At 41.3% G+C, this 23,237-nt stretch overlaps 1 protein-coding gene across 14 annotated transcripts; it reads left to right on the forward strand.

Annotated features, from left to right (window-relative positions):
• Positions 1 to 5,197: 5,197 nt before the first annotated feature.
• On the forward strand, positions 5,198 to 22,889 carry elavl3 (ELAV like neuron-specific RNA binding protein 3). Of its 14 annotated transcripts, none has more exons than XM_061065677.1 (8): positions 5,200 to 5,628; positions 12,444 to 12,663; positions 12,757 to 12,860; positions 14,974 to 15,127; positions 15,257 to 15,482; positions 15,833 to 15,886; positions 16,484 to 16,522; positions 17,301 to 22,889. In XM_061065677.1, the coding sequence occupies exons 1-8, from the start codon at positions 5,620 to 5,622 to the stop codon at positions 17,647 to 17,649; spliced, it is 1,155 nt and encodes a 384-aa protein (XP_060921660.1). In that variant the 5' UTR covers positions 5,200 to 5,619; the 3' UTR covers positions 17,650 to 22,889. The 14 variants fall into 14 exon arrangements, with proteins under 14 accessions (XP_060921668.1, XP_060921665.1, XP_060921660.1 ...); XM_061065675.1 differs by having other exon boundaries at positions 5,203 to 5,628; positions 15,254 to 15,482; XM_061065678.1 differs by having other exon boundaries at positions 5,203 to 5,628; positions 15,254 to 15,482; positions 17,322 to 22,889.
• The last annotated feature ends 348 nt before the right edge of the window (positions 22,890 to 23,237 follow it).

The raw sequence follows: 23,237 nt of genomic DNA on the forward strand, positions 1-23,237 counted from the left end.
AGTGTGCACAGCCTCACTTTCTCCTCTGCCTACATTACATGCATGGCTGCCTGCTATGCTGTCACTCACTAACCAAGATTTATGGAAATATTCCCTTCCAGCTCCGCTCAGTGCAGTCAGTTCACAGAGCACACTGCACATTACCGTGCCTGAATATATGCAGATATATGCATTTAATATGTTTATGACTTCTTAGTGGCACTTGCTCAGGACTTTTTTTTACAGGTTCTGTGCTGCAGGAAACAACTACACCCCCATCACAATTACCACCACCCCCCCATCCCACCACCATCCTCCAGTCCCTAAGGGTTCAAGCACCCAAATCAATCGAAAGAAAGAAGAGTGCACTGTGGTCCTCCCCCTACATCTGTCAGGGAGGGAGAGCAGGAGGCGCCATACTCGTGGGCTGTATAGGGGAACAATATCACTCCATCTGTCACAAACCGTTTCATCTCTAATGGGATGAAATATAGCTCGCAAATACATCTACCTCTACATCATCTATGTGTATTAGTTTACTGCTGCCCAAGCCTCTACCAATTCCCAGAAGCAAACACCGTGGCTTTTTGTCTCATGTTACGTTCCTCCCACCGGCCAGCACTCTCCAACCACCTTGCAAATTATGCTTTTAAGCCAAACAGCATGTAAGAAGACATTTTTCCACTTTACACATTGAAGCAGAAAATGAAAGACTACCAAGCAACACAATTTGCATGTAAAAAGTTCCAGACTGAATGTGCAGAGCAGCGCACCTAATAGCTTAATGAAAGCAAAAGCACATATCGTATTTTGAGGAAATACTGGAAAAAAAATAGTAAGATGCAATCTGTTAATAACCAGAGAGCTCTTTCATATTCAAATAGTGCTGCTGTGTTCGGAGGATGGGTGTGGCCAGTTGATTCTTCTTGCCTCCTGAGCTGTCGCGGCTTTGTGCTTTCCACGGACCCATTTGCTCTATCAAATTATACAATCGGACTGGCCATCGGTCACTGCCGAGGACGAATAACAACCCCGACAATTTCCTATCAGAGACCGCAGTACTGTAATCGCTGCTCTCAGACCAAACAAAGGTATAGCAGAGAGGTCCGGTAAGCACTAAAACAGCACAAAACTGCCTATCTGTTTACTTATAGGGGGAATGAAAAAAAACAAAAAATCCACTTTCCCAGGAGCCATCCTGCATCTCTCTGAGCAGCAGGTACTGAAGAGCTGCAATCTCAGTCATTCATATTTAATTCCACATGAGTTTCCGGCCAGACTAATGTGCTATTGATTTCAAGTCTCCTATTACTGAAACTGGGGAGGGCCATAAGGGAGGAGAGCTGGACTACAGGGAGTGAGAGCAAGGGATTGAAAGAGGAGAGGTGGAAGCATGAAGATGGAAGGGAGGAATAGAGTGCAATGGCCCAAACCAGTGAGCTTTTTCCAGGGAACATTATTGTTCCATTTGGGCCTATATCAAGTACTCTACTCTCTCCCTGTCAAGTAAATACAAAACAAACTCTACACAGAACAATGAGTACATTTCAGGTTGAGGCGGGGCATGCGCTTTATATTATTTATCGTTCATTAAAAGTCAGGAAGTTCAGGAAGCTAAAAACAGCTCTCCTTAACAGGAGCAGGCATACTTACACCTCGTCTATTTGTTTTATGTCTGTCACTTGTGTGTGTGTTTTTTTTTCATGTCACATAGAGAGAGAGAACGAGAGAGAAGAGAGAGAGAGCACAAGAAAAAAAGGAGCTAGAGAAAAACAAAGAGAATGTCTAAGAGCTTTGTGTATTTAAGGTTTCTCCCCAGATACCAACTCAGACAGGACAAAATGAAAGATTAATAACTACAGCTTTATATCTAAAAAGGTTTGGAGGAGAGTGTGGTCTCTTAAAAGGCCCAATCTTAACCCACATCACATTCATGAGCATACAGTACTGACACATCATATTTTGATACAAATAAATTAATGTACTGCTCATTGTGTCTTTTTTTTTCCTTTAGTGGAATAATAAGAGTACACAAAATCAAATTACCTTAACGATTCAACACATCTCACAGTGCACTGACTTCATACAAGCTAACACATATAACTGTTCACAGAGAATTAAACAGGCACATGGAAAGCAGAATATAATCCATAAATAAAAAGATGACAAGAGCGTCTACTTCAGAGACCTCCTCCCACCAGCCTGTCTACTCTAATAATAGCCCAGAGACAACAAATCCAGACAGACAGAGGGAGAGAAAGATATCGAGAGAAAGAGAGGCGAGAGACACAGAGAAAGAAGTGAACCCATGAGGGAGTCTACAAGAAATTTGCCAAATAATACATAAAGGGCTGAATTAGGCCAGTTGCCATGAGCCAACAAATGTCCTTTTAAAAAAGAGGTTAATTTCATTTTGGATCTTTTCCTAAAAGCAATAACTGCTGCCGCCACAGCTCCCTGAAATGCCAAGAGCCAGGCCTAGAAGAGAGGCCACTGAATTAACCAGACCTGAGGCTGAATCATCTTCCCCATCCCCCAGATACACTGTCATAGTGTCACTCGCTCGCTCGCTCACTCGCTCTCCCTCCCTTCCTTCTCTCGCTCACACACACACAAGGCCACTACCTTACCGCAGGGCAATGGCAACAGGCATTCATTTTGACGTAATACTACAGAATGATAGACTTAAGAAACAGGACAAGCTAGGCCAAGAAATTCAGACCTTAAGGGATTTTGCAATTTACAAAGTGAAGTGTCATTATCTGCTTACTATTCTGAATTCAATTATAATACATTTCCAATTCACATGCTACTGGCATTAAGGTATATAAATAAAACTTAATTTAAATCGTATATGCTATATAGAATGTATGTGTTTTTCTGCCTCCTGTGCAGTATTTTCCATGATAGCAGTGCTAAATACGTACCCCGTGTGGGCTTGTGAACTTCAAAATCAGGAAACTCATTTTTTTAATGTGAAGAGTTCATCCCTCTGGCACCGAGGAGCATTCCATGATATGCCAAAAAACAAAGACACCACTGCAATGAGACTCCTAATTAGCACTAGTGGAGGAAGGCTTAACAATAAGAAAATAATCAGAAGAATAACAAAAAGCCTTTTAAGCAAAACCAATGCTTGATCCTTTGATTCAGTAATGTACAATAGGCGCTTCAAATGCCCTCTTACCCACAGGGAGAATTCAGCTGCCGTGCTACCAACCAGAGCTCTAATGAGAGGCCACAATTAAGCCCATTTATTCACATTAAGTGTGAACTGTAAGTGGGGCTGCAGTCAGTTGACAGACCTGGGTGCCTTTGTATCACAAGAGCCACTATTATTCAGCAAACAAAGACGGAAAAAACACAAGCACCTAATGACTGAATCTCGCCGTCTCTTAGACGGTCATACAAAACGGCAGAAACACACACACACACATAAAAAAACACACTCTTCCTCCCTCTCTTACAAACTGACTCAAAGGCTCCAACGCATCCGGGCCGAGTTGAGTCACTGCTTGACAGAGCGGTGGGGGCGGGGTTAAGAAAGACTGACAGTGGGGCTCCATCTCTATCCTCTTATTAACGCTTAACGAGTGCTTTCCTCATGCAATATTCATCTCCACTAATATCATCCAAGCTCTGAGCCAAGCTTGCTACTTATGTAAGGCAATTATGTAAAATATCAGACAGAGTCCATGTTCAAAATCTGACTGGAAGAGAGCTGCGGGACAATGACAGAGGAGAGGGGGGATATAAAAGTGACAGGGAAGGATGGACTGGTAGGCGAGAGAAACAACAACAGAAATACAAGAAAACAAGAAACGTGTTTCCTGCGGTTTATCTTTATCTGCTTAGTGCTTACAGGCTTGTATCCACAGCGCGTTGAAAGGTAGGTGGTCAGTGTCAATAACACAAACAATCTTCTGCTTGTACCAGCAGTCCTTACAGCCAGGGATGTCTGAGGACTCCTCAAGGTCAGCTAGGGAGAGCAAAGCAGAGAAACTGATTGTTGTCGCAAGAGAAGTCGCATCACCACTCGTCATCGACTGATAAAAAACACACACAGCAGACATTTATTCTACACAGCGCACCACCTTCCTTAGCTACCACACCCCCTCAAATGAACAGCAACACTAGACTCGTACACAAATAAACAAACATACACTGATTTATGTATACTTGCACGCACACCCACCCCCCCAGGTCAAGGCCCTATGGGGGTCTGCGCAGAAATAGGTCATTTGTCACACATGATGTCCCGGGGCAGGGGAATGCATTATAGATGAGCCCAAACAGCATGTCTCAGTGAGCACTCACCACACAGCTAGACACAGTGGAGAACAGCAGGAGGTGGGCAAAGAGGGATGAGAACTCTTCAGGAAGAGGTAACAGGGATGTCGTAAAGTAAGACAAAAATCACTGCTGGCCCCCGTTTCTGTTGAGGAAGCAGGTAGAAGAGAAAATTAAGCAGAGCCTGATGAGAGCTAGCACCACACCTTTCTCAACTTTTAAATGTATTGACATGGATTTAATCAGGGGGTGTCTAATTTGTTATTCTCATGTCTGCACCTGACCCTATAGCTAGCCATCTGCCTCACATGAGAGGTCCAGGAATCATCCACTCATTATTATGGCCTTAATGCATTGTTTCTAGCCACAATCCACAACCTCTTACTGCATATTTGTGTGCTTTTCCCCATTGCTCTCATTCTGCAATTATCAGCGGAGAATGTGGATTCAGAAAGTCTGACGATCTACACTCAAAATTGCTTTTATGTGCATAGACAAAGACCTGATGAGTGAAGTTGTTTGCAATGGTTTTCACAGGCCTAAATGGAGGAAAAAGTGAGAAAAGAAGGGGCTGCGCTTAGAGAGGAGTGAGTGCAAAGTGTGGGGAACTAGAGAGACAAGTCGGCTGTCTTCTGCTGCACCCATCTGTTCTGAAAGTGCAGGTGGAGCCCTATTCACTCTGCTCTGCATGTGTGTGTGAAGAGGGGGGGCAGGAAGAAAGGAAGGGCATGTGAGAAAAAGGGAGTGGAGGGATGGAAGGGCAGGGATGGAAGAGGGAGGGTGGCGGGGAAGGAGGAGGGGGGGCTCTTGGTGATCTCTCCTGAAGGGGATAATGGGAGAAGAGCGCATTGCAATGGCTGCCATGTAGTACCTCCCTGCACAATTAGCCAATCAGCAGCGCGCTCTGCCTGCCAGGAGGAGGCATAAAAGAAGAACATTGCAGCAGAGGCACAGAAGGAGACTGCAAGAGAAGCAGGGAATTACACATAAAAACAGCCGAACCAGAACACCCTCCCCTGGACACACCCTGCTGAGGATCACTGCTTCTCTTTTTTCTGAACCATCGCCCACGCCACTCGGAGAGAACACTCTCCCTCATCATCATCCAGTAGAAAACCCCTTTCTCCTCATTTTCATCCTATAGAGGACACCTACAATCTCAGAGGGCTGAGATTCCCTGGCGAAGATTGTATTTTTTTCATTTTTTTCTTTTTTTTTTCTTTTGATTTGGACTCCTGACAGAACATAAGGGCCACATAATATTAAGGCCGAAGATCAAACAGAGACTCAGCATTCAGCTTCAAGACCAGTGCAAAGAAGGACCTAGATTTCTTTCATTGTACGTCAAGAATGGTTACTGTACGTATGACTCTTATTATTTCTCTTATATTTGTGAAGGGGATGTTGTAGCAGCTACATTGTAGCTCAGTCTGCGATTGTTATGCACTACAAAATATGTACACATGTGTTGTAGCCATACACAGATTTACACCACATCTTACTGATATCTTTCATGGAGACACTAATCATGTGTAACAGAGCTCCATGGCAATGCCGACATGCCAAAACACAGTGAAGCTTTTGCATTAATGTCCTTTATTGTATCCAATGTGCAGTGCTATATCATTTTAATAAGATTAACGATCGATAGTGGCAATTAGTAATCTCATACTGAGTGATGCGCCATGCCGGCTGCGCTTTAGCCCGCAGTCATCAGCGATGGATAAAGTCTTTATTCTGCCATTTTAGATGGCAAAGCATTTACGTTGTTGTATCACGGCCACTCCGACTTCTTCAATGTCGCAGCTTTGATTACACAGCACATAAGATGCAGGCGTGAAGATTTAGGAATCCCGCAGGATTTCAGTGATGGAGAGGGAGAAAGGCGATGAGGCGCTGGCTTCAGTACGGGGGGGGGGGGGGGGGGGGAGGAGGAGGTCTCGCTTTATTTGCCTGGTGCAGCACAAGGATGCTGGAGACGGTTCTCCGAGACAAAACATGATGCCTTGGAGGCTGAGGGCCCATCCAGCAAGGCAAATGAAAAAAGGGTCGAGTCACTCCGGGAGGGGGAGGGGGAGGAGGGAAATTACGCATCCATCGGTTTGCATTGAATCAGACTAAGTCCAAATTCCTCAGGGTTCTCGTTGCGATGCAACCGAGTAAATGGGCTGGAAATCAGAGGCCGCGACAGTAAGGACACGCACGGACATCTCCATTTTAAGCGAATTTCACATCGCATACAGTACAAGATGGCCATGCGCTGCGCTGGTCGGATAAAAGAGGATGGAAGCGGTTGTAAATTAGCTTTGCTGTGAGCAGACGGCCGGATTGGGCGTGTCTCTGGTGGACGTGAGCACCAAACGAGGGCCTTGAAGCCTCAAAGGCCTCCTCCCATTTACCTCTTGACATGCTCTAATGTTCACGGCAGACCAATTAAGACCAGACGCATTTACATCAAATGGTAGAAGCCAGGAATTAAAGAAATAAGAATCAGCGCAGCTGCTGCACAAAGCAAACCAAAACACGTGCAGGTGTAAAAAAATAAATACAAAACACTGCTTGTGAAAGTGACGAAAGATAACATGGAATATTTTACTACTTTGCTAGAAAACGACATAACGCCTTACGATTGTTATTTAATCCACAGAAAACAAAATGTCAGGCTGTTCAGTCTATGACTAATATTATGAAAACAAACTAGCCTACATTATTTAACACATAACAGGAACAAGATGTGAGGGAGGGAGTTGGTCCATGAACAACTTTAAGATTCATTTCACCCAATTTGAAACGGTTAGCAATTAATATCTTAAAAAAATAATAATCTTGCAAAATGAAGGTGGTCGGCACGCTGTTTCATCACCTGCGAGGCTCCAACTGTCCACTTGACACATTTCAGAATCCAATTTTAGTTTCTCTTTGTTGTGCATTACCTATTGTCCACAGCATGCCTCGACAGAATCACAGCGACAGAGGATGTAGCTCCCCTCCACATGGTCCGCAGTCCTCCATGCCTGTACCGCAGTGCCAAGCAAATAAAAGCGTTGAGTCAGATAACCTATCCAAAGCACTTACACAATTCAAGGGCAAGGGCAGCCAAGGCCTCACTGTAAAACCAGCCCTAACACTTCCTTGATGTTAAGTTGAAAAAGCTAGGACATAAGGCAGTTGAATGTAAAAGGTTACAAAGCATTTAGTCCAATATCTCCCACACACACACACAAATATATTGAAAGGTTTCATGTCGTGTTTTATTCTTCACAGTTAAGATATGACCTGTCTAACTTACATGAGACGTTAAATGCAATTATGTTACGTAAGCAGCGATTTGCCTCCTGTTGCCAACGACCGAGTGTAATTATCAGCAACAAATATAAAGCCTGTTGGGAAGAAAGAGGCGGAGACCGTGCCTTATATCTCTCACATTGCACTGCTAACTTCAGGGGCTACTTTTGATCACAATCATGTTTTGCGGAAACAAATGTTGATGATTCTATGACACAAGTAATATTGGAATTTAATGAAACCCAGACCTCGTATTTTTTTAGGTTTACATAAAAACTGTATTTTTTTGTTAATAGTTATTTGTAGGACTATTTATAGGCTAATAGTGGCTATTCCCTTCATTAGAAAATATTTTAGTCTAACCAGCTTTTTAATTGCAACTTACACTAAATAGCTGCAAGGCCATTCATTTGGCGAAGGAGGCCGATCTTTGTAAGGTTAGTAAATACATATTTAGTTTATTGGTGATATTTTATTTGACCTATCGAGGCGTTTTTGAATCGTAGCTGGCAACTGTAACAGTCATTGTTCCCGGAGAGTCCTGCAGCCCCTGGCCAAGACACAAAGCGCCACTGTTTACATTAATATTCATAGTGCTGCCATAGCCTCTGCGAGGGAGAAGAGGAGGAACGGGTGGCTCTTTTGTTTGGTCGTTTCAATACGTTTATTCAGCAAAAAGGCGCTACGGTTCATGAATGCCTGCAGAGCTCACAAGTCTTGCCATTTTTTTTTAAAAAGAGGGGGGCAAAATAAGAGAAACGGAGAAATCGAGAGGTTGTGTCATGCGTCTCGTATTAAAATAAAGATATATGAGATTTATGGATAAAGAAATAAAGTTAAATCGTGATTTTAGTTTAAAAAAAGATGATAAATAAAACGCCTTAGTGGTCTTTGATCGAATCTACAGGCCTCTGTGGCCTCAAATGAGACCGTCCGAAGGCCACTCCCTTTTTCAGCACGCTGGAGAGCGCCCCTCATGCTACAAGGACTTGCAGGACAGATTTGTCTCCCCGAGCATTTGACGTTGTCGGCTCACATCTATCAAAGTAGCACATGCGACTCGGAGAGAAGAAATCTTTTAGATTTTTTTTTTATTCCAAGTCTGCGAAGCGGAGAATGGGACGGAGCCTCGGTGCATGGCTGACATGAGCTGTGACTCCTGTCGTCCTGTTGTTTTACAGCTGCCACCATGATCCCTTAAGCTGCAGAGAGTGTGGCTAATGCCCTTTGTTTGGGATAATCCTGTAATCTGTGTTATTTAGAAGGCTCATTTACACTTCAGCCTTGCATTCAGTTTGATTTATGCCTTAAGAAAAACACATCTTTATATAATGCATTTTGATGTGGACCAAGGATATAGAGAAAAATGAGACATTATTAACATCACAATTTTAAGTTAAAATATTTATTTGACAGTTTGCGTCTTGATTGACGTTAAATTTTGTCTATAAAGAGAATTAAAACACATCTTAAACTCTGAATTTAAAATAAGACAAATACTTCCAGACACTATATGCCAATACAAAACAGGATGATGACCATCTCATTTCTAGTTATTCTTCATTCTTGCATTGTTACATATAATGTGGCAAATATCATGTCATGACTAAACTGGGTAGCAATTATTCTCCTGTGTAGTATAGCCTGCAGTGCTGCATTTGGAGCAGAAATGAATTGGGAAAGCATCAGAGGATGAAGAACACTGCTTGCGTTTACATTCAGTCGTCTAATGCTTCTGTGTTTTGTAATTTAATTGTGTACAGTGTAGGTGGTACGTGTGCTTGGCAGTGGAGGCAAGGCTCTTGTTTGCGTGCAAGTCTGGGTTCATGTGTTTGGCAGTGGAGGCAGGGCTCTTGTTTGCGTGCAAGTCTGCGACCATGTGTGGGCGATGCTGATGCAGTGCATTAAATATTAAGGGAGATCTCAGCGAACCCCAAAATAGAAGTAGTGCTACCCTAACTGCTGGATTTGAAAAAGAGCAGCTTTAAAAGATTATTGTTGTGCCATGTTTTTTTTTTGGTGTTAGATTAAAACCAAGAAATGTATTTAGAGAAAACAGAAATTATATGCATAAACTCCCATGCCATATGTACGCCCAGTACGCCATGGTTAAGCTGCCCACGGAGTGAACATTTTATTGTCTCTAGTAGAGGAAAAAGCTGGAGTAGATCTATACTGGGCGGATAGAGATTATTCGTGCTTTTGCCAGCCTTCCTCTGACATCACAATGATTTATCGTCTCTTCATGTCAGAGTAATTGGGTTATGTCAAACCAAACTCTAGACTATCTAATTTTTGTTGTTGGTACACAAAATGAAATATGACTGCCTAAAGATGAAACAGTCCTCTTTGGTTTTTTATCTTTCCCAATTTGTTTCAAAGAACGTCAAAGCATGCTGTCTTCCTCCATTTCTTTTATCAAGCAACTATCTTAGTTGCTGCTTGTGTCAGCCAATCTCAGTGCCCAGCCCTTACTCAGTGGGTCTGTGAATTATATAACTTCACTGTGTTCACTGGGGATGTGTGTTCTGCCATGCTGAGGGTTATTTCAGTTGGCGAGTCAAATTTGCCCTAATATGTTTTTTTCATCCCTTCAAAATGCTTTTGTCATATTTGGGACATTTTCAGTTGCTCATTTCTGTTAGTCCGATGTATCTCATCAAACCACATTTTCCCAGGTTAATTTGACAAAACTACAATATACCAGCTTTATTCTACCCTTTTGTCAGCTTGTATAAATCTTGTAATTCATTATGGCATTGAAAAGAAAGTCAGAAGGTATTTTAGCCGTGCATCAGAATCTTGACAGTTTGCTTTCTTCGTTGTACTGCCTTTGTGCAGTGATGTGTCTGAAGTATTTTATTTTTAGGCTGTCTTAACTCCGTCACTGTGCTCCTTCTCCCCTTGTCATTACCAATTTGACTTATGATGGTCCCTGCCTCTGCAGGGCCATATAATATTAATACACAGAGTAAAAAATCTCTGACCTGTATATCTGCTCCTAATAGGCAGAGACACAAACACACTCAGCCTAAAGTAAGAAAGCCATTAGAAACAATGCAGTCTTTCAGGGGCGGTTACCTGGGCAACCCGAGTGGAGGTAAAGATCAGAGCAGAAAGCAGGTTACAGAGACGACGCAGGCTAGACAGACTCATTTTCAGAAGCTGGAAAAAGAGAGAGAACACATTAAATGTCATGTAAATTTAAAGGGGAAAATGTAAAAGAAGGAGTCATTATAATAATGTGAGGATAACACAGAAACAGAGCCTGAATAATAACAGAAGAGATGAAGGGCAGCGAATGAACAGAATCTCCTCTCCTGGGTCAATAATAGTCATTCTGTCTGGGATCATTCCTCGGTCATTTATAAAGAAAACACTTCAGATAGCATGAAAAGCTGGATGAGATAAAGGGATTGAGAAAAAAGCTGTTTTTTAAATGTATTAAAGGAAATTATTCTAAAAGTCCACAGATGCTAATCAGTCAGGTAAAAGTTTCTTTTCTAAATGATATTCATATTTTAGTGGAATCTACTGTAATTCTTTATAAATCCCTTGATTATATAATTTTTAAATAATTCCAAGGTTCATGATTAAGTCCCTCAGTTGCTTTGGACTACACGAGCTTAAGAGGAGACTCATTTAGCCTTATTGACATTCATAACACCCACCAGCTCGAGATGTGGAACAGCTCAAACCCACAATCTGACATAACAATTTACATTTTGGCAGTGCCAACTCACTGTACATGCAATCACACTGTTTATCCAAACACCTTACTTTTTTTTTTTACTGAGGAAGGAATACAGACATTTAAGGCATCACATTTTCAGCTAATTAGGTACTGCAAATGCACACACATGCTACAGTTAAAGTGGCTTGTTATAGTTGCAACAAGGATGGTGTAAGTAGACATGCACATATGCAGACAATCAAAATATTCAGGAAGTCAAACTACCAATGTTTAGAAGGTAACAATCATACTGATGTTATTTCAAATTGCACGTTATTATATTCAATTTGTATATCAGAAATAGCAAGTAAAATGTAATTTTTTTTTTCATTTCAAAGAACAAAGATAAGCCTCAACTCTGAAACCAGTTGAAAACGTTTGTCCTTTGTTTACCTGAAGGCAGAGAGTTTGCAGTGATTTTCCACTGGAAATAACGATCCAGAGAGAGGAGATAGGTGTTTAGGTGTGAGGAAAGGGAAAGCGAAAGTGGAGCAGGAAGTTTTGTTTCTGACCACACAGATGCTTCTTGAGAATCCCCTGTGGATCAATTTAAGCAACACAGGAGGCACAGACACTACACCGTGCACTGGCAAACAACATTTCTCCACTTACAAAAAATAAACGTCAGTTGACTGCACAATAACATTGAGTCAGAAGAATAAATGGGTAGATATTTTTAAAACATACTGGGATATACCTCAATCTTTGTTTAACAAAATCCATTTAAATTTGGCCACACTCCCTTTTGTCCCTCATCTCGACTCCTGCCAACCTCATACACACTTACTATTATCTGTCCCTGTGTAATGATGTAATGGTGTTTGACCCTGAAACAGAGTAGGGGGAGGGGTAGAGTAAGGAAAAAGGACTGTGACATCTGCAGGACCAGAGGCACGGAGCTATGGAGGAGGAAAGATGGGGTAAAAGTGGGGGAGGGGAGAGTTCAGACGTTGCATCCATCTCCATTTTAGCAATGCTGATTCCTGACCTTTCCCTCTGACGATGACAAAGTGCACAGCCTGTCTGTAGGTCTGGTTTTCTGTGCATTAATTAAACATGTTCAATATTAGCATGTGCACCTCTATCCAGCCATATTACTGCTGTGTCCTTTGTGTCTCTTTGTGAATTATGAATCTAACCCCACCCTCTTCCTCAGCAGATAATCAGCACCATGGAAACCCAGGTGTCCAACGGTCCCAGCGGAACCAGTCTGCCAAACGGTCCAGTCATTAGCACCAATGGCTCCACAGACGACAGCAAAACCAACCTGATCGTCAACTATCTGCCTCAGAACATGACCCAGGAAGAGTTCAAAAGTTTGTTTGGTAGCATCGGAGAGATTGAGTCCTGCAAACTAGTCAGAGACAAGATAACAGGTAACATTATTTATCTATGATGATTTAAAACACTGCCACAACACTTTGGTTTGACAATCCCTGACACCACTGTGGTTCTTTGTTTGTGTCCAGGTCAGAGTTTGGGATATGGCTTTGTAAATTATGTGGATCCAAATGATGCAGATAAGGCCATCAACACACTCAATGGTCTCAAACTGCAGACTAAAACAATCAAGGTGAGGAGCTTGGTCAATATCTACAACATTCACTCTCATATTTTCATTCTTGGCGTTGTACTAGACAACAAAAAAGGAAGTGGGGATTTATTTGGGGAGGGGGCGCGTTGAGAGGTGGTGGCAGACGTGACAGAGGGAGAGGAGGAAAATGGGGAGGAGGAGGAGGAGGCAGAAGGGAGTGGTGGCAAGAACAAAGAGAGTGAAAGATGGGGTGTAAAGAGAAGGAGAGTGGAGGTCAGAAAGCAAGGGGCGGACAGCATGCAGAGGTTATTGTGATGGAAATGTAATTAGGAAGCCTGACTGTGGTGCACAAGGGTCAGTCCAGGTTACCCCATCTGCCTCCAGTTGAGGCTAATTAGGGGGGTTCTTTGTCCCCAGATCAAATGGGGGGGGGGGACCAGGGACATATTATTAAACACTGCTTCCTTCCATCCCCCAGGCCTGATCAAAGTAGATCAAAGATTTTGACTAACTGCAGGATTGAGAAATCAAATCTGTGAGAGAGCAGAGCAGGTGATCTCCCAACAGCTGTCCATGAATGTGGGGGCGGGGGTGGGGGTGAGGGGGTTAATTCTGATAATCAAACAGCAAGCCATTAGCAGCAGAAGTCAAGCAATTGAATTAGTTTCAATTTGGAAGGATGGATAAAGGAAGATTTGTTGAAGTAAGTAAGTAAAGTGTATTCATAGAGTTTAGAATATCATAAAACAGCTTTCAGAACATTTTAATTTCTGACCCCGGAGATCATGTTCATTTATATCATACAACATGATGTAATGCTCTCCCTGAAATTAACCTCTGAAAAAAAAGTTCAATAAAAATAGGTCCTCTGGACAAAAGTTTTTCTTTCTTTTTTTTTTGGAAGAAAAGCTTTACTAGACATTGGTAAGGCTGTGAGGGAGGGGGGCAGCAGTGGAAGGTAGGGGGTAGCTCAGGGAGCAGAATGCCAATGACAGGATTAGAGGCCATATGGGCTTCAGGCACCATCTGTACTGTGGGAGCGACAGGGAGAGGGTTAATTATAGGGCAGCCTCTGCTCCCCGAACACAGCAACTCCCCCCTGATTCGTCCAGAACACCCTAATCACTGCACCACACAACCCTCCTGCTCATACAGTCCGTCTGTGTACACAAAAGGCACTGGTGCTTAGTGCTGACGGCTGAAATCCGAACACCTGTATTCATTTGACAAATCACTTTCAATTCATTTTAATTTACATCCCAGCTTTCTTTTTAGCTGTGCATTAAGAAACATTTTAATCTGGCATATATCTTCTGAGAATCTGTTAACATTTTTATTCTTACTTAAAAACAATGTGAGCTGCCTGAACAGTGTGTTTATGAGTAGTCAAGGATCCTGCGAGTCTTGTGATGCACTTACATTGTTTGCTGTTTGCCAGTTGAGCTGCTCTCCCCAAGAGGATAGAGACAAAGGAAGGAGGAAGGGCAGGGAGGGCAGATCAGCCTATCTCAGACAACACTCACTCTGTCTCTGCATCACACACACAAAACACAGCACTGCCAACAATGCACCGAACTGGATTATCTACCACAAACGTGCTCACATGCTCCTGTCCACACCAAAACAAGAATATATTTACAAGTTCTCTTTTCACAGTCAGTCAGATATTCATCTGCAGCACTAGATGGAAAATGTTTTGAAAAGTAGACCAAGACAAAAACCACAGGGATGTCAACACAGACGCACCAAAAATGGCCGAGCGTTAATTAAGTCACCAGTGAATTCTGGAAAATGCATCAATTTAGGATGATGTTTTTGAGTGCAAAAACAGAGCTCACACTTGAGCTTGTTAACTGATAATTGGTATCAGTTTGGCTAAAGGTTGCAGTCATCATATTGTTTCTGAGACCGTCTCATTCTATCCAAGTGTGAGTTTATGGCACGGATTAAGTCCACAGATTGCAAAGGGACAGTCTGGAATATGGCGATGGCAAATGAGAAGGAATCAACCATCTTAATGAAGACTGTTTGTTGGGAAGTTGTTTGAAACTCTTTGGGGTTACATCAAGTCTTTAGAACAACTTACATTAGTATACTTTTTTATTTTTTATTTCTAAATCACTCATTAACTTCTTTCATTTGACTGTTACAGGTATCATATGCCCGGCCAAGCTCGGCATCTATTCGTGATGCCAATCTATATGTGAGTGGACTCCCCAAAACCATGAGCCAGAAGGACATGGAACAGTTGTTCTCCCAATATGGTCGCATCATCACATCCCGCATTCTAGTGGACCAGGTCACAGGTATAGCCTTATTTTACTTTTGGAGCTGTCACCACAGCAACAATTCTCTGAATGTGGTTGAGACTTGTAGGTAGCAGCCGTCCATGATGCCAAGGTAGTAACATTTGTTGTTCTTCTTAATCGGAGCAGGCATATCACGAGGAGTGGGCTTCATCCGGTTTGACAAGCGAAATGAAGCGGAGGAGGCCATCAAAGGTCTGAACGGACAGAAGCCTTTGGGTGCCGCTGAGCCAATCACTGTCAAATTCGCCAACAACCCCAGCCAGAAGACGGGCCAGGCCTTACTGACTCAGCTGTACCAGACGGCTGCCCGCCGCTACACGGGGCCCCTCCACCACCAGACTCAGCGTTTCAGGTACTGAACCTTAACCTCACTTAACAGTCATCGTCAAGTTTCTGAATGTTCTTCCTTTTATTGTCAAGCCTCTATTACAACAGAGAAATGCTAAGAATAGATGTACAAGAAAAAATCCGATGAAGTGGCACACCCCAAAAACAGCACATGTGGTCTTCTTTTGTAAGAAGAAAATATGTAATCGAAACAACTCAAAAAACGAATAATAGCACTTTCTGTCCATGTTAACACATCGTATTAGCAAGCTGTTCCTCTAAGCAATGCCATTGCTTGATATTTCAGAAGGAATAGGCAATATCTCATTGTCCCTCCTTCTCATTCTTTCTCTCTGACTTTCTTTTAAACTGCAGCATGATCCCTTCACTTGGAAAGGGACCAGATCCAAATAACAGCTCAAAACCAATGTAAGAGACCAGATTTGATTTTTCCAAATACAATAAGAAAACAAACGCTAAATAAATCTTTGTTTAGGGGGAATAATACTGAACCTTCGAACTGTACCTATCCTGCATAGGCATCATAGCTATCCGAAAGTTGAAATTGCCATATATTGGGAACGTCTTTTGAGGGAAATTAATTAAAGGTTTGAAAGTAACTATTCAAGAATTCATTATGTTCATGGAACCTCACCAACAGCTATAGATTGCCTCACAAGTTTGAACGCTAATGACTTCAGTATGGATAATTATTGTAATCAGTTGATGAGAAATTACCAAGGACACATATATTGTATATCCTATATCTAAAATATTTAAGGGGAATCGATTTTTGGAGCGTAAACATCAACAATAATAACAGTAACTACCAGATGGGGCATATATTCACAGAACTACTTTATACTGCATCAGTTTGAGATTGGATGGTTTGGAAATGCGTTGCAGTGAAGGATGCCCTCTGGAGGCCAGCTGGTGAAGGAGCAGCATGTTATCTGAAAGCCCCACTTCCTTGTAGCTCTCATAACTAACTTCTTCATCCCCTTCATTCTCCCTCTTGCGTTGCAGACTCGACAATTTACTAAACGCCAGCTACGGAGTCAAGAGGTAAATGCCAAAGGTGTATTTTCAAAAGCATCCATGCCAAAATTAAACCTCAAACAAAGTGCCTGGAATACCACCTGCTGACTTCATCTCAAAATCAGATCTAATGGCCGTAATTCTTAATACCCACTGCCCATTTAGCCATGTCACAGAAGCAGCCCAGACAACTAAATACTAACAGTAATTGCAATGAGCAATGGTGCAGCCTTCCAACAGCAGGGTATTCTGGCATGGCTTTGTTTAACCTTTTCGTTCTTTTATTTTGAATTAATAGAAATAAGTTTTATGTATTTCTTTATGAACTAACATTGTCAGTTTCAGTTGCTTTAATGTCCCCTTTTTTTCACCAGCATGGACATACCAGATTCCGTTTACGTCTCCTCTGTTTGCTCCAGTTTGTGTATGATTTGATTCCAATTTGCTTTTCATCCCTCTCTAGGTTTCTGTGTTTTGTTCGATACACTGTGATTTTCGTTGAACATTGTGATTCATGTGTTTAATTCTTCCATAGGCTTTGGTCAGCAGAGAAAACATGCACATTGTGTAGGTGTGTGTGTCTCAGGGCGCACAGTGCCATTTTGTATGAAAGCAGGTTGTTTGGAGCGACTGTGGTGCCCACACATATTTACCTACTAACTGTACAGCAGAGGGAATGGAGATGGGGTCCCCTGACTCCATACCCAACTACAGTCTTTATCATTTCTCACTGAGAAACATGGCCATAAGAGACAGTATAGATCACTGAATGCTGTGTTGAACTTCAGAATGACACCCATGGTAGCTCTCCTACTCTCTTCCCCAGATTCTCCCCCATCACAATTGACAGCATGACCAGTCTGGCCGGAGTCAACCTCACTGGTCCAACTGGAGCCGGCTGGTGCATCTTTGTATACAACCTGTCCCCTGAGGCGGATGAGAGCGTCCTGTGGCAGCTCTTTGGGCCCTTCGGCGCTGTCACCAATGTCAAGGTCATCCGTGACTTCACCACCAACAAATGTAAGGGCTTTGGCTTTGTCACGATGACCAATTACGACGAAGCTGCCATGGCTATCGCTAGCCTTAATGGCTACCGCCTGGGTGACCGCGTGCTGCAGGTTTCCTTCAAGACCAGCAAGCAGCACAAGGCCTGAGAGAGAGAGGCTGCTGGCACCAGCTCCTTCGACCTGCAGGGAGGGCCACCTGAGCTCCCTCTGCCTTCACTCTACCTGGGCCTGGACTGAGTCTCTCTCTGACACATTCTCACACAAATTCATGATATATTACCCCAAACACAAACAGGCAGATACACACCCACATGCACACACATGACCAAACATATCCATACTCAAGCATACACGAGTCAGAGTATCAAACACACTAGTGGAGTTTTTCTTTTCTCTTTACACAACATGCTAGTCCTTCCCTATATATTTGCCTGGATTGAATTAGAAGGGGTACGTAGCTGGTTTGTTGGGTAGGGGCAAGAGCTATCTATTTAGGAGACAGTCTAACGAATGTGACAGAGAATGTGTACTGAGTGCTTTGATTGAATTCAGGCAAATGAAGACAACTGATGAACAAATCGATCAAAAAAAATTTAAATGATAGAATATGTGCAATTTACCTTAACTCTTACCCCACCATCTCTCCCTTTATCCTGCTGGAGAGGATGTAGTCACTTTTTTACACTTGGGCATTTTGAATCAGCGATTTTTTTAGATCAAAGAAAATGAAATTAAAAAACAGTGTTCTCTTATATACGTCTATTAAAAAAATATAACTATATATTTAAGGTGGTATAATAGCCGAGTATGTAAGCATTTTCTAGAAACTTTGACTACTGTTTCCTGACCTTCATTAGGTGGTGCCTAGCGTAAAGGCAGTTTCTCTACCCTATGTGAGCTTGTTAGCTCAGACCTAATTAGATATAGGTCAACCAATGAATACTGGTCACAGAGAAGAGCAGTCCGAAGGCCGTCAGAATCACTCTTTCCCTCATAGTCTCACACCGAACAACACAATAGTACACGTATGTATAACACAAACATAGATCAAAGTCTAGGAGATATATAAATCTAAAAAAAAAATTTAGTTCACAGAAAAAGTTCCTGTATTTCTTCTAACCTATCTTCAGGATGGTCCTCACACAAACAGAGTGTCTGTAAACTCAGAGCAGAGTGGCAGAGCTCCCATGCTGACAGTGTTCATAGGTAACTCTCCCGTGGGCAGGAGTAGACGAGAGCGAGGGGGAATCATTTCACAGCCACAGCCAAAGAAAAATACCGGTGTTTTCTCTCTTTCTGTGCCACTTCTTCACTGAACCTGAACTTTAGATTCACCATTTTGAATGGAGCCACTTTGTGAGCCATGGTTTGGGTTGACATCTCTCTTTATATCAACCCACCCCATTGACTGACAAACAGTCTTAAGAGGTCTGAAGTAACACAGATGAGCAAAAAAACCCAAGAGCACCGGTATTATTCTTCAGTCTAGTGAAGAGGTAGAAGCTCAAACGTGAGGTTTAGGTTTACCATTCTGTTGAACATATAAAGTAGTACTTTAAAAAAAGAGCAGATTAAGAGAACATTTAAAACTGACTTCAGAGTCAGGTGTGTGAGCGATGATATCTGGCAATGTTAAAAAAGATCACTTTTCCACCGAGGCGAAAGATTACCACTTCCTTCAGCTTTGCCAAATGTTTCTCGATTTTATTTAAAAACCTTTTATTCTCTTAAAAAAAAAGCTTCCCAGGAAATCTGAACTCCTGCCCTCTCAAATAATGACTGTACAACATCAAGCCTACAAATTACTGTCATAATTATACTTCTGTTTACAGCAGAACGATTTGTATTTATTTGCTTCAGATCTGTTTGGCCCTACCACAAAAATAGCATTTCTCTAAATATCCCTAACCCAAATGCATGAAAATTATTTATGGAACCCTTGATGAAACATTAATGCCAACCTGTCTAGTTGAATGTCTGTTAAAGACCAGACCTAGATGTACCATGGGGGAGAGCTAATGTCTAACAATATCAAGACATTTGCACATGATAATAGATTAAATAAGGTCAAGTATATCAAGACATTTTTGCTTTTGCTTTTCTAAATGACGCTGTGTTAGCCAAAGAGGACGATCTCTTTGAAAGGATTACATTAGAGATAAATCTATTTTTATACATACAAAGGAACAAGACCTTGTGCTGAATTTTTACAGATTCTTAAGCTTGGAAAAATTGGGACATCGCATGGCTTTATTTTAAACCCTCTGATCTTTGCAGAGTAAGGGGGAATAAGCATGCGGTGTATGGGAGGGGATTTAGGGAGGGGGCGAAGGAACATTGTATCTCATACAAACATAACTGTTCAAGCATATGGAGACGATTGAAACAAACTGAACAAAAACAAATTAGATGTAAAAAAGAAAGAAAAATAAATTAAATGTAAAGTTAGGGTACAACCTGACAGACACATCTGTACTCTTGAGTGCGTGAACACACACTCCCATCATTTGTCCTGGATTTGTGTACAGTGTTGCTTTAATGATGGTGCAGTGAAGTGAAGTTCTTTGACTTGAGAATCCCAGACAAAGCTGCAGTGAGACTGGCTCACTGCCCAGCTGAAAAAAAAACAAACGGAATAGCTGCTTGCAAATAAAAAGGTTAAAAACACAGATTCAAACAGTGATACAGATTCATTATGAACACTGAGCATGATTCTTCATGATTAGATAGATTTGATTTTTTGCCAAAGAATTGCTTCGCAAGTCAGTTGCAAGAAGGATTAATTAAGACTAACTATATTATTCCCTGAGTAATTGCTGTACAAATCTATGTTATTTATTGAATAAGGACCCTCTCCAATTTCTGTTATCTTAAGTTGCGCATATCAGTTTGCATTTGTTAATCTTACAACGACTAAAACCAAATGCTAAAAATGAAACAGATAAAGTCATCCAATTTGCACACGACGAATAAAAAAGGCATATCAGAGATTTAAAAAACCTTAATGATGATCACCTCTAGACGAAGGAAACAATTGTACACATCCATATAATGTATTTCCCCCCCGACATGTAAATCATTGCTTCGTCTCGTGACCAATTGAATCCTTTAAAAAATGTAAACACTGCACACCTTACTCTGGCATCTTCTGATCTGACTCATACTGTTTCATCCCTGAAATACTCTGAATGATAGTTGCTTTTGTGTTCAGAGCTGGCCACATAAAAAGGTCTCATCTAGATCATTTTTGGGGTCGAGCAATTTGCAAAAAGAGAGAGAGCACCATAGGACTGAGCACTTGGTGAGACGAGTGATAGACGTTTAGAAACAACCGAGATAACAGGCCACGTTGAACTGCAGCTGGAGTTGTTTACCCAGCCATGTCCGATGTAGTACAGTCAACCCACAAAGCAATCCCACAGCCTGAAAACACCTTTCATACACAGCCTATAAAAAGACCTACAACCTGATGAACAGTAGAGAGCCAAGGACCATGGCAGGAAACAGTACTACACTGCTTGAGCAACAACAACAATAATCATTGAAAAAGACAAAAAAACTTTCCTATGGAACAGTAAGTGCAATGTGCTTTGTTTTTATATTGACTGATTACAAATGATATATATTTTTTAAAAAAGAAATTAAACGTCACACTTGAAAGGTTTGCAGGATAACGAAAGGAGCAAAAGTTCAGACGAAACAGACTCATTAAGAAAAAAATCAAACAATCAATGAGAGCTCGGATCTCGACATTTCCATAATCACTTCCTCAGCCCCCTAATTTGTGCTCTGACCATGCAAGCTCGACAAAAAAAAGCATATCTGGCTGACTTAAAAGAGCAATTCTTAACGACCTTGAAAGGAATACTGTCTAATATATCATCAGTTTTAGCCCATGTCAATTTCAAATATCATTTTTTTTTCTTGTAATTTATTGATTTCATTTACATATCAAGACTCACTTGTTAAATTAGCGTATTTGTGTTGTTGATGTTGCCATAGAGAACACACATGGGTCAAAGATTTTTGTTCGGTTGCATTGATTGGGTAATGTTTTATTTTCTTCCATTATTTAATTAGTTGCAGTTTTGACGGTGTATGCAGATTTTAGACTTAGTTAGACTTTTTTTATTTCAATCAAACTGTGTTCAATTGTGTTTGTAAAAGTCTGTGGTAGCTTTCGTTGCAACATAAAAATAATTTAAACAGAAAAAATTCAAAATAGCGCCAACAAACTTGTATTATTTGGGCGACTTTAAGCTTGTAGTTTTAACTTATTGTTAACTTAAAAACTATTTATTATGATTATTATTATTATTGCCTCGTATAAAGTATGTTTTGTGTATATTTATGGTTTATTTCATTATATTTGCAAGTTTAAAAGATTTTAAGTTTGCCAAAATTGTGGTTACACCATTTCGTTTCTTAAAAAGGGGGACAAATAGAAAAACAGCTTTAGAAGTATGATTTGGAAATGTTCTCCATAGTCAAAGAATGCACTGCTATATTTACCTAATTGAAGTGTATAAACATACATGCTGTGTGCTAGATGTTATGCCTTTACTGCCTGTGTTCTGTTTGTCTTGTTAAATGAATATCTTTTAATTATTTAATCTAATCACAGTCTTGTTTTTTCAACCACTCGGTGAACCCCTGAGACACGAGACGTCCCTGTAGCGAGGCTTTCGGCCCATCTGGCCCATCCGGCCGGGGTCCAGCAATTAGCCAACAACAGGGTGGTGTCCTTGGTTTTGACTTGTTAAAGACTCTCAAGATGCTTTCCTGTTTAAGCTGATGGTTCAAAATGTACTTTAAAAAAAAGATAATGATTCCTTATCTGGAAGAGCACTGAATTCAGAAATCACCTGAATGAATTTGTCCGATTGAAACTAATATTTTCTGAAGCAATGAGATGCAAAGACAAACCGGGCCAAGAGCCGAGGCATAATAAAACAGTGCTGAAAAAAAGCTGCAAGAAGGTTTTCTTGGGAGTCTCTAGGGTAGTAATGGGGTGAGTGGTCCTTCTGTTTCTCAACCAACTGTATTTTGTGTCTATTTATTTAGAAGAGGGGACGCAGTAACTTAGTGATGTTTTTCTTACATTTTCCTGGAATGGTAGAACAAATCAAAAGGTGAAAATGATCAAAACAGTTCTGCTGACACCACTGTCAGTGGAAAGAAATACAAAAATCTCATACTTCCAAACATGACCAAATGATCAAAGTCAAAATTTAACAAAGAAAAACAAATGAAAACCTTTCAGTTTAGTCTAGGATATTTATTACTGGGATTTCAGCTGAAGACGCTTGAAGACTTTTTCATGGAATTGTTTAATTATTTGTACTTTACATGCCAGAAAAAAATAAAATAAAAGTTACAAATATTGAGTGGCCCCATTTTTATCGACTTTCAAAGTATGATGAGAGGATTTATTAAAAGAATGGCTCTGTCGTTGTGTCTCTAAGTTTGGTTTGGTGACAGAGAGTCATGGCTCCACTGAGCCTTGTTTTCATTCCTCTAGCCCTCAGCAGGAATGACTTCCTGAGCTTTTTCAACAACAAAGTTCTAGACATCAGAGACAAAATTGGTAACCTCCTGCCCTTACCTGGTGCGGATACGTCTGATACGGCAGAGACAGTTCCAGGACCAGATATTAGTCTCGACTGTTTTTCTCCAATCGACCTTTCAGAGCTATATTCCATTTTTTCTGCGTCGAAACCGTCAACCTGTATTTT

This window comes from Labrus mixtus, chromosome 20 (assembly GCF_963584025.1).
Source record: "Labrus mixtus chromosome 20, fLabMix1.1, whole genome shotgun sequence".
Taxonomy (NCBI): Eukaryota; Metazoa; Chordata; class Actinopteri; order Labriformes; family Labridae; genus Labrus; species Labrus mixtus.

What these genes read in the sequence shown, in the direction of transcription:
- elavl3 (XM_061065675.1), top strand. An exon ending in TCTAGTGGACCAGGTCACAG is followed by an intron (nt 15,128 to 15,253) that starts GTATAGCCTTAT and finishes TCTTAATCGGAG; the next exon opens with CAGGCATATCACGAGGAGTG. An exon ending in GCCAGCTACGGAGTCAAGAG is followed by an intron (nt 16,523 to 17,300) that starts GTAAATGCCAAA and finishes CACCCATGGTAG; the next exon opens with CTCTCCTACTCTCTTCCCCA.